Below are 15,131 nucleotides of genomic sequence, written 5' to 3' on the forward strand. Positions count from 1 at the left end.
TCTTTCTCAGCAGGTAAATTCTGTGACTCACAATGATCTTTCTTTTGCTGTTTCATCAACAGTAGATGAAGAATAAATTTACATCCATTACCTCAATGTTCCCTTGAGGGAAACCCCCAGAACACACCCCAGAAGCTCTCTACATGAAAGGATCTATGGGGGTCCATTGAGAAAGCTCAGTCTCAAGGCCTGAGTGACCCTTTGAATCTCCCTTCATTTTCCAGGTCCAAGAGGTTGCTTAGGGGAGAACTTGATTCGGATGCAGCCATTCTTCACCAATGTTCTGAGAAGATTCCTGAAGTGATGTAATGACTGAATAAGAGCACTTTAAAGACACCATCAGGTTTTGTAATTTTTTTAATGTAATTGATTTTATATATATATATATATATATATATATATATATATATATATATATATATATATATATATATATATATATATATATATATATATATATATATATATATATATATATATATATATATATGCAGGGCTTTTTTGTAGGAAAAACCCAGCAGGAACTCATTTGCATTTTAGGTGACATCCCGACATCACCATTGTTTCACACAGTCCTTTTTTGTAGAAAAAGCCCAGCAGGAACTCATTTGCATATTAGGCCACACCCCCTGATGGCAAGCCAGCCGAAACTGCGTTCCTGCTCAAAAAAGCGCTATGTATATATGTATTTTTAAAATGTTGTACATTGCCCTGAGCCTGTTGCTAGCCGGGATAGGGTGATTTATCAAATGTAATAAATAATAATATAGCCAGACAAGACAATGGCGCTGGACTTCACCCCCAACTTCAGAGTCACACGGTCTCCATCCTGCTTTAAGGTAGTACTGAGAAGTCATCAGCCAACTATGAACAGCACTAAATGGGACTGGGATAACCAAATGTTTTGGTGTGAGGTGCTTGAAATGTATCTGGGGATTCCACTGGAGCATCAGCATTAAAGACATTTGGCCACTGTAAAGGATTGTATTGAGAGGTCTTCCTTTCCACAGTGTTCCTCCCAGTCATGGCTACCTCTGATTTGGGGTTGTCCAGCAGCCTGCTTTAGAGAGCTGAAGAGGTCAAAGCAGGAGATAAAAACTGACACTCAGATTTTACAACTACAAATATCTAAATATGAAAAAAATAAATGGACATTTTGTATGTTTTTTTCTCCGTTCAAATTAATTTTAAAAAGAGAAATATAATTGTGAATCCTGTAAATTATGGGACAGAACACTACACCAAAAAACAAGGTAAACTGTAACACAGACAGAGAGAGGTGCAGGAGTTTTGCTGTGGTGATGGAAATTGCTCCTGGGCTGCCTAAAACAATGTTCCTTTGAACAGGAACTGCCTCCAATGTGTGGTGAATTGAGCCAGACTCTACTCAGCCTTTACGCTTCACCAGAAAGAGGTACCAACTAGGAGGATAAATGTGTTTGAGTTGGTAGTCTCAAATAAAAGGGGAGTAGACAAATAGCCCTGTAGAGTTCTAGGGCATGGCCACACTGGGAAAACTGGGTAGCATTTTGGCTCCTGTCTCAATAAAGGATATTGTAGAGCAGAAAACGTTACAAGTAAGGTTACCAGGTCTGTGTCAGGAACTACCTGGAGACTTTGGGGTAGATCAGGAAGAGGGAGAGGTCTCAGCATGGTACAATGTCATAGAGTCCATCCTTCAAACCAGCCATTTTCTCCAGGGGAATTGATCTCTGCCAACTGGAGATAAGTTGTAAAAATGGGAGATGGCCAGACCTCACCTGGAGATTGGCAACCCTAGTTACAAGACCTGTCATACAGCGAGCTGGCTTAGGCATTGAGCTCCAATATCCAGAATGAAGTAAGGCATCTCTGTAGGAGCGGGTCATGGATGCTCAGGTGCCCAAAATATCTCTTCTGAGGTGTAGTGAGTTAAAAAGTGTGCTGGGAGGGACTCTTCCTTCACCTCTCTCTCCTGTTAAACCAGGAGCAGTCATGAAGCAGCACCTGCTGCCACCAGACTCCGGCCGTTCTGGCATTAAAATACTTGAACCCTGGAGAAACACCCATCCCTGGCTTCTTCGCAATGTTCTGCCTCCCCAGCAAATGGCAACACAAGTGTGTCAGATGTTTAATTCACCACCAGCAAGTTGGGGGGGGGGAGTTGCTGAAAGAATGTGAGGGAAAGAAAGAAGTCTTTTCAGGTACTGCAGACGCTGGAATCGGCAGGCAAAGGGCTTTGGGAGATGCACAACACAAAACATGGGGGTTAGTGTAGGGTTGCCAGCCCTTTTGGCGGAGGCTGGGGTTGCCTGCCACCAATCAGCTGGCCTACAAGGGGACATACCAGTAGAAAGGCCCAGGCCACGTCATCGGTGTTTCAGAGGGAGTGATCTTATCACTCCAGTGACATCTGGGCGATGCTGCAGTATTTGGGCAAAACCTCAATGGTAGCAGCAGTTTTTATACCTGTGCCGTTGCCGAATGTCAGTCCGCTGTATTTCAACCAACTTCTCCAGACTGACACAGAAAAATGAAAGTAAGGGAGAGGTCTAGGGGGTGGTTAGTTAGTTACCCAGAAACAACTGGGTGGGCATACCAGCACAGGCCAGCTGAGAGAGGACAATGGTGTTCAGAGCAGGATTGCCGACTCAAGGTTGGGAGATTCCTGGAGGAGAGTGGGCCATGGACTCCACCTCCAAAGCAGCCATTTTCTCTAGAGGAACTGATCTCTGCAATCAGTTGTAATGCTAGGAAATCTCCAGGCCCCACCTGAAAGCTGACAACCCTGGTTGGAGGGATGGTGCTCTGGACTCACTAACCGTTGCCTGCAGTAAAGGGACTGATCCCAACTCTGCCACTAATGAAGAGGTTCGGTGCAGTTTTCTGTCGTCTCCAAGCTCGTGTTGAAAGGCAATGCTGAGCCATGGGTCAGCCACTACTTTCACTTGTGTCTCTGCTAAACAGCTCCTGTAAGTTTGCTTGTTTGCATTTTGCAGAACTGACTGGACCAGAAATAGTAAAGGTGTGTGTACAACATGGAAAGAAAGGCCTCTCACTATCGTAATGCTTGAGGCTGGATGTTCTGCTTCTGTCGTGACTCATATTGCAAGCATACAGAAAGCAAACTGGATGTGGGGACCCCGCCCCCACTCTCATGCATCAAAGAGAACAAAACAAGAACCACACAGCAGCTGGAATTGGATTTGAACTTCTGCAGCATAGGCCCAAGGGATGCTGGTTGCTTGCTTTGCCACTGGTAGGGATCTGAGCCCCTGCAGTGTATTTGACATCCATCTTACTTCTCCACTGCAAGCAGCTATTTGGGTAGCTTGGCTGGAGAATTTTACTTATTTAATTCATTTATACCCTATCTTTCTCCCCACTGGGGACCCAAAGTAGTTTCTGTCAGTCTCTTCTTCCATTTTTGTCCTCACTGCAAACTCTGTGAAGCAGGGTGTGTGTGTGTTTGGCCCAAGATCACACAGACAGCGAGCTTCCACTGCACGAGTAGGGATTCAAACCTGGGTTTCCCAGTTACTTCTCTGACAAAATAAAGGTGAGGATAAAGTTCTAAAACTTGTCCACATACACCAGGTTGTTACTGCCCATGATTCATCTCAGTTGGGGGGGGGTAATGCAACGGTGCACTAATATACCTTTAAGCCCTCCCTTCTTTCTGAACTTTAAATACTTGTGAGAGCTAGTGGTCGTTTAGGGAAGTTTGGCCACCCTGCCAGATCTGCTGAATGTAGCATCTCCACAAACCTTCCACTGATCACCAAAACCCACTTCAATGAAGTTTTGTTTAACTGCACCATCCAAGTTGGCCAACTTTTGCACACTTGACAAAACAGGTTATGACTGCCTATGCTACAATAAACTCAATTAGCCAAGGCTACCAGGAAAATGTAACCCTCTTTTCTAGTGATTAAGAGTGATCATGGAGCACCACGGAAGTCTCTCAACTCAAGTACAACTCCCTCCCCCCCCCAGACTACACTTTAGTGTTCAGAGAGCTGAGATGGTTTCTCTGTGCCTGTTTTAAAACCAGCATTATTCACAAGGCAGGCATTGCCAAACTATGTGCCAGACTGAGGAATGAATGGACTTCGAAAGTTTAATTCAGGGGTCCCCAACCTACAGCCACCTTTGGGATTCTGAGAGGGGGTAGTGAGTGGCACCCTAAAGAAGCTGAGGCAAATCCAAGATGGCTGTGGCAGGAAACGGAGAGAAGCCTAAAATGGCTGCCACAGCAGTGAAGCCCAAATACAAAATGGCTGCCACAGGGAGAAGAGCCAAATTCCAAAATGGATGCTGCAAGAGGTGGACATAAACCCAAAACTCTTCTCTTGCTTTGCAATTGCATGGCATCCCCAATGAACATGTGGAGCAGCCTTGTTCAGAGTCTGAACACTGGCCTAAGCCTAGCCCAGCCACTGGAAGTAGAGCAAGCCTGAGAAAGAAGGAGGGGGCCTTCTACTTACCTGCTCCTCCTGGAACTCCCTGTCGAGCTCCCTTGACTCTAAGACTAGAGCACAGCTCCCACTTTGCTTTGCAAAAGAAGATCAGTGCAACAACCGGTCAGGGAAATAGAACCTCACACACTGGCTATGGAAAGCCCAGGTGCTCTCCTGTCCTCTTGATCCTCCAGTAGCTGCAGCTGCTGTCACAGCCCTGGAAACCCTTTCTCTCTGAATGAAGGCAGCCCAGCCTTGCTTTCTGAAAAGCTCCGGGGCATCAGGCAAAGTAGTGGCAAGGAGTCACACACTTTCAGCCTAACCTACTTCACAGGGTTGTTGTGAGGATAAAAAGGAGAACAGGAGGGTGTTGAAAGACATTCTCCCCACTGGGGAGAAAAGTGGGATATAAATACATCAACAACAAAAAATAGGGCTAAAAAGAAATAGGACAGCAGGCTTGCATCAAACAGTCCTAGAGCCAAGGCCAACTAAACCCCACTCCCTCTACTGCTGCCACCTAGACAAGTCTCTCTTTTACACTCACACACACACACGAAAGGACAATACAAAACAACAAGTATTTCAGTTTGCTATGGTGTAATCTTGTACAGGTACAGGCTGGGATTCTTACATTTGCAATGACTTCACAAAACACAGTGGCAAAAGGTTTCCAAACTGCCCACCGTGCAGCTTTGAAACATCTAGGTGTTACAGAGCGGAGGGGACGTGGCAGAGAACCAGGGGCACGGCACCCAACACTTTACAATTCAGCTGCCACAAAACACAGACAGCTCCCAAACAATTTCCAGGTTGCACAAACACTAACAGGAAAAGTGTTCCCCCTCCCCAGCGACACTAAGCAATGCAATGTGGTTAACCGTTAACAAGGCCAGAATTGGTAAAAGTGCTAGTTTGGTTAGAAGTGGCTAATGAAGCAGCAACTACAACATTGATCTGGGCTTGGGCAGCTGGACTCTTCGTGTCCTCCCCCAACCAGGGCATCAGGCCCTGTGCTTCTTGATGAAGTTGATCAGCCCATTGGTCGAGGAGTCGTGGGAGGTGACGGGTGCATCCGTCTCCAATTCTGGCTCAATTTTCTTGGCCAACTGCTTTCCAAGCTCAACACTGGGAGGAAGGAAATAACAAAAAAAAGAGGGAAATTATTTGGGGGAGGAGGGTTTATAAGATTCTTGGGAAGCCAATCATTACATGCTGCGCTTTCATTCAAGATGTTAGAGTGGAGCAAGTGGCGGCCATTTTAGCTCCATAACCACCCTTGTTGCTTTTGCACAAAAAGAATTCTCAGTGTTCCTATCATTCCCACTGTGAACACAAGCTTTTCTGAAGACACTGATGCCCAATGTGCAATTCCTGACTTTCAGCCGCAAACAGCCACGATTTCCTCCACTGTCAGAGGGCTTTAAAAAAGAAACCAGTAATCGCTGTAGTAGCTAGAGATTCTTTTAAAAGCCCTCTGGTGGTGTCACACAGCAGGGGCCTAGGGGGGCCTTCTACTGGCTGCCACCACTCTGGTAAGGGTCTGCATGGGAAAGCCCAGAGCTAGGGTGACCATAATGTCTGAAGGCCAGCCAGGGACACGTTGGGGGGGGGGGGGTAGGTAGGGGTGCGCGCGAAGTGTGCGCGCCGGAAACAGGAAGTGACGTCACTTCCGGCGACGTCATGCCACCACAGGAAACAGGAAGTGACATCACTTCCTGTGACATCATTTCCCCGCGTCACCTGCCGGAAATGGGAAGTGAGCTAGACTGCTGTTCTTTTGAGGGGTTATAGAGTGTTTCGAGCCCGTCCCTGTGGCATCGGTCCCATCGTTGTGGGACCCAGGGGGCCGGCGCAGCAGCACGCTGAAGCAGCCTGTCACTAATAACACAGGTCGAGATGCAGGACAGGAACCCGGAAGTGACCGACAGGCTGCTTCAGCGTGCCGCTGCGCCGGCCCCCTGGGCCCCACAACGATGGGACCGATGCCACAGGGACGGGCTCGAAACACTCTATAACCCCTCAAAAGAACAGCAGTCTAGCTCACTTCCCCCGAGCCCTGCCGCCATAAGCCTCAAGGGGGCTCATTTTGCGGCATCTCCCGGCGGGAGGGTGGCACCCGCACGGGACACATATCAAATGAAAGAGGGGGCGCAGGGCTATCAGAAACAGCCGGCGGAGGGAGTCACGAGACCACCCCACTGGGGGATCCACACCCCGAAAGTGATGAAGGTGGCGCAGACAGAGCCAACAGGACAAAATAAATAGGCTGCATTATGCAGCACAGTTGAGAAAGTGCCTTATCCCATATACTGATGAAGTAAATACAGGATCTGAGAACAAAATTGCACCAGAAGACACAAACACAAAGCTCCCTTACACTGAATCAGTGCTTGGGTCCACCAAAGTCAGTATTATCTACTCCAGTCACAAACACAAAGCTCCCTTACACTGAATCAGTGCTTGGGTCCACCAAAGTCAGTATTGTCACATAAGAACATAAGAGAAGCCCTGTTAGATCAGGCCAGTGGCCCCTCCAGTCCAACACTCTGTGTCACATAAGAACATAAGAGAAGCCCTGTTGCATCAGACCAATGGCTCATCCAGTCCACCACTCTGGTCACATAAGAACATAAGAGAAGCCCTGTTAGATCAGGCCAGTGGCCCCTCCAGTCCAACACTCTGTGTCACATAAGAACATAAGAGAAGCCCTGTTGGATCAGGCCAGTGGCCCCTCCAGTCCAACACTCTGTGTCACATAAGAACATAAGGAGGGAAGGAAGGGAGGAGGGAGGGAAGGGAAGGGAGGAAGAAGGGGAAGGAAGAAAGGAAGGAAGGAAGGGGGGAGGGAGGGAAGGAAGGGAGGAGGGAGGGAAGGAAGGAAGGGAAGGGAGTGAAGGAAGGGAGGAGGGAAGGAAGGGAGGGAAGGAAGGAAGGGAGGAGGGAGGGAGGGAAGAAAGGAAGGCCGCCCCCCGCCCCCCCCGCTTTCGGCCCCCTTACCTGCTTCCAGGGCGGCGGAGAGTCCAGCGGCGGCGGCGGCGAGTCCTGCGGCGGCGGCCTCTCCTAAGCTTCCCTGGCCTCCGCCGGGCCCGCGCGCGGGCGGGGAAGGCGGCGAGGGAGGGAGCTGCCGGCGCTGGCCTCTGGAGGCCTCCAGGGACCAGCGCCGGCCTGTCCGCTTCCAGCGCTGGCCTCTGGAGGCCTCCAGGGACCAGCGCCGGGCCTCTCCGCTACCGGCGCTGGCCTCTGGAGGCCTCCAGGGACCAGCGCCGGCTGCTCCGCGGCCTCCGCTGGTCGCTGGGGGCCCTCCAGAGACTCTGGAAGGCCCCCAGCGACCAGCGGAGGCCGCGGAGAGGCCTTCGCTGGTCCCGGAAGGCCTTCCAGAGGCTCTGGAAGGCCTTCCGGGACCAGCGACGGCCTCTCCGCGGCCTCCGCTGGTCCCTGGAGGCCCTCCAGAGACTCTGGAAGGCCCCCAGCGACCAGCGGAGGCCGCGGAGAGGCCTTCGCTGGTCGGCGCTGGTCCTGGAAGGCCTTCCAGAGGCTCTGGAAGGCCTTCCGGGACCAGCGCCGGCTGCTCCGCGGCCTCTCCGCGGCCTCCGCTGGTCCCTGGAGGCCCTCCAGAGACTCTGGAGGGCTTCCAGCGACCAGCGGAGGCCGCGGAGAGGCCTCCGCCACCGCTGCCGGCCCCGTGCGCGGGCGGGGAAGGCGGCGAGGGAGGGAGGGAGCGTCCCTGCGCAGGCGCAGGGACGCTCCCTCCCTCACTCGCCGCCTTCCCCGCTGGCGCCCGCGGCCCACCGCCTCCGGGGCTGGCTAAACCGGGACCTCTAAATGGTCCCGGTATAGCCAGCCCGGGAGGCGGGAATAGGGGGCCAGAACCGGGACATTCCCGGGCTCCCGGGACGGTCTGGCCACCCTACCCAGAGCACCCAACCACCCCTGTATCTTCCTTATTAGTAAATACCTCTTAACCGTGACCAAGGAGACGTGAGGACCCAAGCAGAATAACAACAGTTTATTTACAGTGCTCAAATAATAAGTGGGTAAAAACAGTGAAAAATAATATGTGTGCGCACGTATACACACACACACAGAGTAAAGGTGGGTGCAAATAAACAAGCTCTAACACAACTTGTCACAACTAACTTTCCAGGAAAGAAAACACCCTGTCTGTGCTTGGCCCTTTTATGTTTTCCTCCCAGGTCCTACCCTTCTTTGGGCTAATTTCCCTCCAAAACCTTGCCAGAGGGACAGAAGGGAACTTGGGAAATGTAGGCTTTATTTAGTAACTCCTAGGCAGGCTTCTCTGGAACCTGTAGGCCTCATTACGCCCAGGATCATGGCAGGTGGCATAGAAGGAAAAATGGCAGCTGCATTGGATAAACAGGAAGGAAATGTCACTACATAGGCAGCATCTTGGAAAATGTGGACCTTCCCATCTGGTCAGCATGGCAATGCGCTTAGACTACACATTCTTTCCTTACAAGATTAAAGCTGTTTTGTGGGACAGCACACAGAGGAAAATGTGGAAAGATGACAACGTTGCACAGATGCTCCAAAAATAATTTCAGTTAAGGCCAGCCCAAATTAATCTAGATGAGAGGTCTGGTGATGGGATCCTAACCCATGGAGACAGGCGGGTATCTTACAAAAAAAAAGTCCACCTATCAAAAAAAACTTACCCCCACTGGTCATAGCTGTTGATATCCCACACAACTCCTTGAACAAAGATCTTGTGTTCATACATGGCTGTAAGACAGACATTTTGAGAAGCAGGTTAATGATAAACACGAAGGCTCACAAGATGAATTCCAAGAATGCTCATACTGTAAAAGAAAAAAGTGTTTACCAATTAAGGCCCCAAGAATGAATGGAGTCAGCTTCGTAAACACAATGGAGTTGGTAGGGCGGTTCCCTTCAAACACCTTTCAAAAGGAAAGAAGGTACATTTGTTACTGCATGCTGATCTTCAGAAGCACCTGCTGAGACTAGACACATGAACAATACTCCCTCCTAAGCTGTGGAGTCTTCTGAGCAAAAATTCTACTTCATTAACTACTGGCATTGAAGTTGTGAGCTACTGCATAAATTGGTTTGCTCTGGGGTCATCCTTCCTGAGCTAAGACAAAAACGTGTGAACTGGAGGTTAAGAAACTGTGAGCTAGCTCACCGTAACAGCTTAGAGGGAACACTGCACATGAGATGCAGTTAACTGTTTACACCAAGAGAAGACACACTACACATTGAAGCATGTGGTACCTCCTCTTTGAAGCCCACTCTACAACTTACAGCCCCATCCCCATATCACAAGCCCCTCATGAACCAAAACCAGGTACATTTCAAGGGCCTTCTCCCACATGCATTCTTCGTTATGGTTCTCCCCAGCTGTCAAAACTGACATTAGGCTCCTGCCCCTCACTACCCAAACAAGTCTCAGTGCAGCTTACAATCTCCTTTCCCTTCCCCAGAACAGAGGCAAGTGGGACAGAGAGAGCTCTCCCAGAACTGCTCCTGAGCAGAACAGCTTTTGAGAGAAACTGTGGCTGACCCAAGATCACACCAGTAGCTGCATGTGGAGGAGTGGGTAATCAAACTTGGTTTTCCCAGATAAGACTCTGCACTTAACCACTACACCTAGCAGACTCGAGCTGGTTGGGAACCAGGTCTGCAAGCTGTCAAGAGTGCAGGGAAGGGACACTAGCTTAGAATGTTTCTCTGCACTAATAGTTAAGGCTCTGTGCAAACAAACTTAGAACACAGAAGGAGTTTCATCTCCTTGGCTTTGTTGGAAGAGAAGGACTTGATGCTTGCTGCCTCTTAGAAATTGTGGGTTTTCTTCTTGTTTGCCCTTTTGCCTCTGTCCCTTTGAGGTGTAGACCAATAACTCTTAGGGAAATTGCCTTCCTTCCATTCTCTCACACACTTGCACAAAAAGGAGCACATTTTGCTCTCTATCTTTGCACCATGCTGCCTCCATCTGCATCCATCCAGGTAGTTAGAATAATTAGATCCTGTCTCTATCTCTTATCTCACTATCTAGAATGAAGCTCACTAAATAAAGAACTCTTATCAGTCTGAAACTGACAAGTGGCTCTGTGTAACTTGCTAGTACACTCAGAACAAAGAAAAAGCTTTGCTGCGTTTAGCATTTAGTGTGCTGTGGCTACAGTAGAATATAGATTACTGGATTACCTTACCAGCAAATCAATCTATTAAGCTTAACACAGGGGAGCCCTCTAAAGTCCCTGCAGTCTGAAGTTCATTCAACCCCTTCACTGTCCTGTGTGTTTGAACAAGGCCATAGTGCTTCTTCCTGAATACAGCACACTGCTAATTATCATTAGCTGAGCTTTATAGGCAGTTCATGCGGTGCCGGTGCTGGAGCTTCCAGCGCCCCAGGAAGGCACATGTGCTGTCCCACAGCCCCTGCTCAACCCTTCTGGAGTCTAGAGGAGGCTGGGTGGGGCGCATGGCATGTTTCCTTGGGTCAAATATGTTTGGAGCTGCTCTTAACTTCAGCTTACGTTCTGAATAAAAATTGGTTGGTCTTAAAGGTGAAACTTGACTCTTGCTTTGTTCTACTGCTTCAGACCAACATGGCTGTCCACTTGGATCAGTTCAAAAATTAGGAACCAAAAATCAGGGCCAAGAACAGAAATAGCTTTTCCCTCATCAAAGGGTCCCAGAACATGATTGGTTTCCCACTAAACTTTTAGCACCTATTTGACTAATTCAGGCTGGTTATACAAAACAGAGAGGGTATGGTCTCTTAGGTGGAGTGTACTTCAGTTTATGTACTTTGGCTTCTTCAGACCTGTTGAAATTTTTATTCTTTAACCACAACTATGCTCATACAATAATTTCTTTTACGGACTCGGAAACAGACAGCAATGTGTATTACAGAAAAACATGAGTTCCTGAACAGCAGTTTCTGAATGGTTTTAGGAACACAGTTTCTGCTTTACTTAAATTAAAGCTAATATTTTGAGCGTCCTTTATCTACAAAAGCTAATAGTAGAGGAGACTTATTGACCCGAGTGTTCTGTAAGACAACCTAATTTCCAGTTGTCAAGATAAACAGAAAACAGAGCCAAGAAGTCCATTCTTACAGAAAAAAGACATGGAAACAAGGAACAATTTTTGCTTTGAGGAAAATATCCTCTACCCCTGAAAGATCAAGATACTTGCGACTTGAGAAAAATCCTATTGCAGGTAACAAGTAGGCCCAAAGCCATACAACCAGGAGGATTTGAAAACATTAAGTAGCACATGATCCTGAGCAAGTAGGCCAAATGAATGGCATTATCTGCACTAATAAAAACCAGCTGGTTAGGGCTAAAGAAATCGATACTCCTTTCTTGGTGGTTCCTTTAGAAGTCCATCTACTGATGGAGACTAGCTAATAATCTGTCCCATCTTCATGTCGCCCATTTTTACTCCCACTGGAGTGAAACGCAATGGCAGAAGCCAGGAGATCATCTGGTGAACAAAATGGCTGCCTTAGGGTAGAAGGTGCATTTCAGTTCTTCCTTAAATTGTGTTCAAGATTGAATGCAATTGGTTGGCATTAACATTACCACCAGGGGGCACCATCTACCCACTCCGTTCAAGTGCACTGCAATTCTGCAACCCAATGGCTACACTGCTGGAAGTACCTTGTGTGGAAGGAGTTTCTCCAGAGCATCCCCACTGAGCCCTGCAGCCTGCAGCTCCTTGCGGGCTTCATCCGTTGTCTTCCCCTTCATCAAGGCCTCTGTCTGAGCCAGGAAGTTGGCCAGAAGGATCTAATGGAAACAAGGAGGAGTTTCAGATGCCCCACCCAGCGGCTGGTTTACCTGCCAGAGAATCTCAAGTCTGATGTGGGGAAGGATGATTTCTTGATGGCAAGATTCTCCTTACATGGTTTAAAGCTACAGATGTGAAAGCCTGGGGGTGGTTGGGGCTGAAAAAAAATCAGGGAAAGAAGCTGATTTTTTCTGTCCCCCCCGCCCCGCCCCTTAGAAAAATTGGGGAATTTTAGAGAGTACTAAAAAAAAGAGAGTGCAATGTTTATGCATTTATTTGGTTGGGAAAACCTCCTTTTAAAAAACACTCATTCCAAAATTATAGCATGAAAATGTCTGACTTCCTCAATTTTTCCAGTGGAAAATCTGGGAAATGAAAAAAAAACTCCCATGAAATATTTTCTCATTCGGAATGAATAAAATGCTTTAAGACAAGGTCTTTCTCACTCAAAATGCAGAGTGTGAAAAAAGTCACTGAATATTCAGTTTTCCAAAGGGAGGGGGAATTGCAAAATCTGAAGTAACACTGGAAAAAAGAAAAACCACTGAGGCCCATTTGGGATAAGTGAAATGAAGCACAAGATTTTACTCAAAACAGGTAGTATGATGTTTTTTTAAAATGTAAAGACAATCAATAGCATTAGATAATAACTCCTAGATAAACAACAAAAAAACTTGGAAATGTTATATAAATCTAAATAATTTTGGCAACAATTAACAGTCATAAGGAGTTCATGTTGCAGTTACTCCCAACATTTCTGCCCCCTCCCGATGCAGAACACCCGATTTTTCCTGTGGTTTCAAAGTTTCTACGAATTTTACACTGGTAGAAAACAGTACCCTCCCCCCTCCCTAAGTATTTCTGCAAGGTCTCCTTGAGACAACACTGCTGTTACTCAACAAAGTTACTGGATCTGTTTGTATTGCTGGCTATTGCTAGATCCCACCATCATTCAAAAGGGCACAAAGACTGACATTCCAGCTGTGAAAGGACTGCCTTCAACCACCGGCAGCTGAAGCATGCAGCTCCGTGGTTGGAGAGACAAGAACTCTCCTTCCCACAAGCATCTGCACAAACTGTTTTAGTATAGCAAACACAAAAGTGGTTATCGGTTACCCTGTGATGCAGCCCTTTTCTAATAGGATTTTGTGTCTGGGCTGGGATAAGGAAGTCACAAGGAATCATACGAGTCCCTGCAGATGGGTACAAAGAAAAAGCACAAGAAACATTTTATTCAAGTAATTGAAAACTGGAGTGACTGGCATACTTTCCAAATAAGAGTAGCCCCTGAAACCAGAATTACCCTAGCTTTATTTAGTGAAGCTCTGAGAGCCGTAGCTGCTCCTTAGCACTAATAAAATGGTCTGAATGACCCATGTTTTATGCAGGACTAGTCCAGAACAATGTTGCCCCCCCCCACACACACAAAAAAAATCCAAAGTAGCACTGGGCTCTTCCAAACTGCTTAGGGATACCCCGGCACCTCTCTCCATACCTTGGTGAATCAGCTGGTAGAAAGCATGCTGCCCATTGGTTCCAGGTTCGCCCCACACAATAGGGCCAGTATTGTAGTCCACACGAGTGCCTTTCTTGGTTATGTATTTCCCGTTCGACTCCATGTCTCCCTAAGTGAAAATAGAAGAACCACAGCAAATCTGAGAATCTCTTTGCCCCAGATCCCCCCTTTCTAAAAATTACTGCTAAGAGCAGGCTGAGCTACAGCAAGAGTGTTTAAAAGGGTGAGAGGAGAAAGAGAAGGCAGCAACTAAACCATCAAAAAATGGGGACCACGCAAGGTAAACTGAGGCTCTTCCACAGGCAAATAACATAGCCCACTGTTATTGGCTGTCAGATCTTTTGCTAAGCACCAGTGACAAATGGGAGTTAAGGCAGAGACGAGCTACTCAAATTTGTACAATGTGCATTTGGACAGGCCCTGGCCTGGATCTGATCTTGTCAGATCTTGGAAGCTAAGCCAGTTGGATGGGAGACCACCAAGGAATTCCAGGGTTGATACAGGAAGCTGGGCAACAGCAAGCCACCTCTGTTTGTCTCTTGTCTTGGAAATGCCATGATCATGGAGTTCCCATGAATTAATTGTAACTCAGTGGCACTTTTTACTACCGCACCGAGGTGGAATGGGAGTGCCCGTAACACCATCACCAAACACTAAGGGGAGACCCTGCCTTACCTGCTGGAAGTAAGCTGCAAAGCGGTGCATGTATTGGTCATAGGGCAGCAGCGCATGGGTTTCAGCTCCGAAACAATTGATATACCAGACGCCCAGCATCGCCAACAGGACAGGCATGTTCTTCTCGAGGGGAGCAGTGCGGAAGTGATTGTCCTTTTGTGCAATAAAGGGTACAAAAGAAATGGATACACGTTATCCAACTGAGAAACTTGCAGCAGCTCTGCTGACCCCAAACAAAACAATTATAAACTCCCAATCCTCTAGGACAATGCATGGGTACATATTTTATGATCCTTGCATGCATTTTCTTTTACATGTTCCCCTCTACCTTACTCAGTACCACAGAGCCTTGGACTTTGATCTGGTTTCATATTTTATTCAGTTCATTTATATACACCCTGTCTATGGGGACCTAAAGTTGCTTCCAACATCTACTGCCCTGTGTAGGAGGTTAAGCTGAGAAAGAGCAACTGGCCCAAAGTCATCCGATGAGCATCCATGGCAGAGCAGTGATTAGAACCCGGGTCTCCCACATACTAGCCTGGCGCTCTAGCCACTGTACCAGGCTTGGCTCGGCAAAGGGATATGGTAGTCTAATGGAACCTACATCACTGTATTTCTACCTACCACTGTAAGCATGCTCCAGACAAGGTAGCTTCTATACAACTTATCATGTTTAAAAACTCATGCTTTGTTTCAGCTGTTTGAAATTTTGGTCTGTT

General features: G+C 47.6%; 1 protein-coding gene across 1 annotated transcript in view; it reads right to left on the reverse strand.

The window, feature by feature from the left end:
• Nucleotides 1–5,022: 5,022 nt before the first annotated feature.
• Nucleotides 5,023–15,131, reverse strand: part of GPI (glucose-6-phosphate isomerase) — a 36,894-nt gene continuing 26,785 nt past the window's right edge. Inside the window, exons 12-18 of the mRNA XM_060254487.1 lie at nucleotides 14,410–14,562; nucleotides 13,714–13,843; nucleotides 13,335–13,411; nucleotides 12,089–12,217; nucleotides 9,283–9,358; nucleotides 9,116–9,182; nucleotides 5,023–5,567 (exon numbers count right to left, since the gene is read on the reverse strand). Of these exons, the coding sequence (XP_060110470.1) occupies nucleotides 5,444–5,567; nucleotides 9,116–9,182; nucleotides 9,283–9,358; nucleotides 12,089–12,217; nucleotides 13,335–13,411; nucleotides 13,714–13,843; nucleotides 14,410–14,562 (756 nt within the window). The 3' untranslated portion in view covers nucleotides 5,023–5,443. The remainder of the gene's footprint in view (nucleotides 5,568–9,115; nucleotides 9,183–9,282; nucleotides 9,359–12,088; nucleotides 12,218–13,334; nucleotides 13,412–13,713; nucleotides 13,844–14,409; nucleotides 14,563–15,131) is intronic.

The sequence above is a fragment of the Heteronotia binoei genome, chromosome 14, assembly GCF_032191835.1.
Source record: "Heteronotia binoei isolate CCM8104 ecotype False Entrance Well chromosome 14, APGP_CSIRO_Hbin_v1, whole genome shotgun sequence".
NCBI classification, from domain to species: Eukaryota; Metazoa; Chordata; class Lepidosauria; order Squamata; family Gekkonidae; genus Heteronotia; species Heteronotia binoei.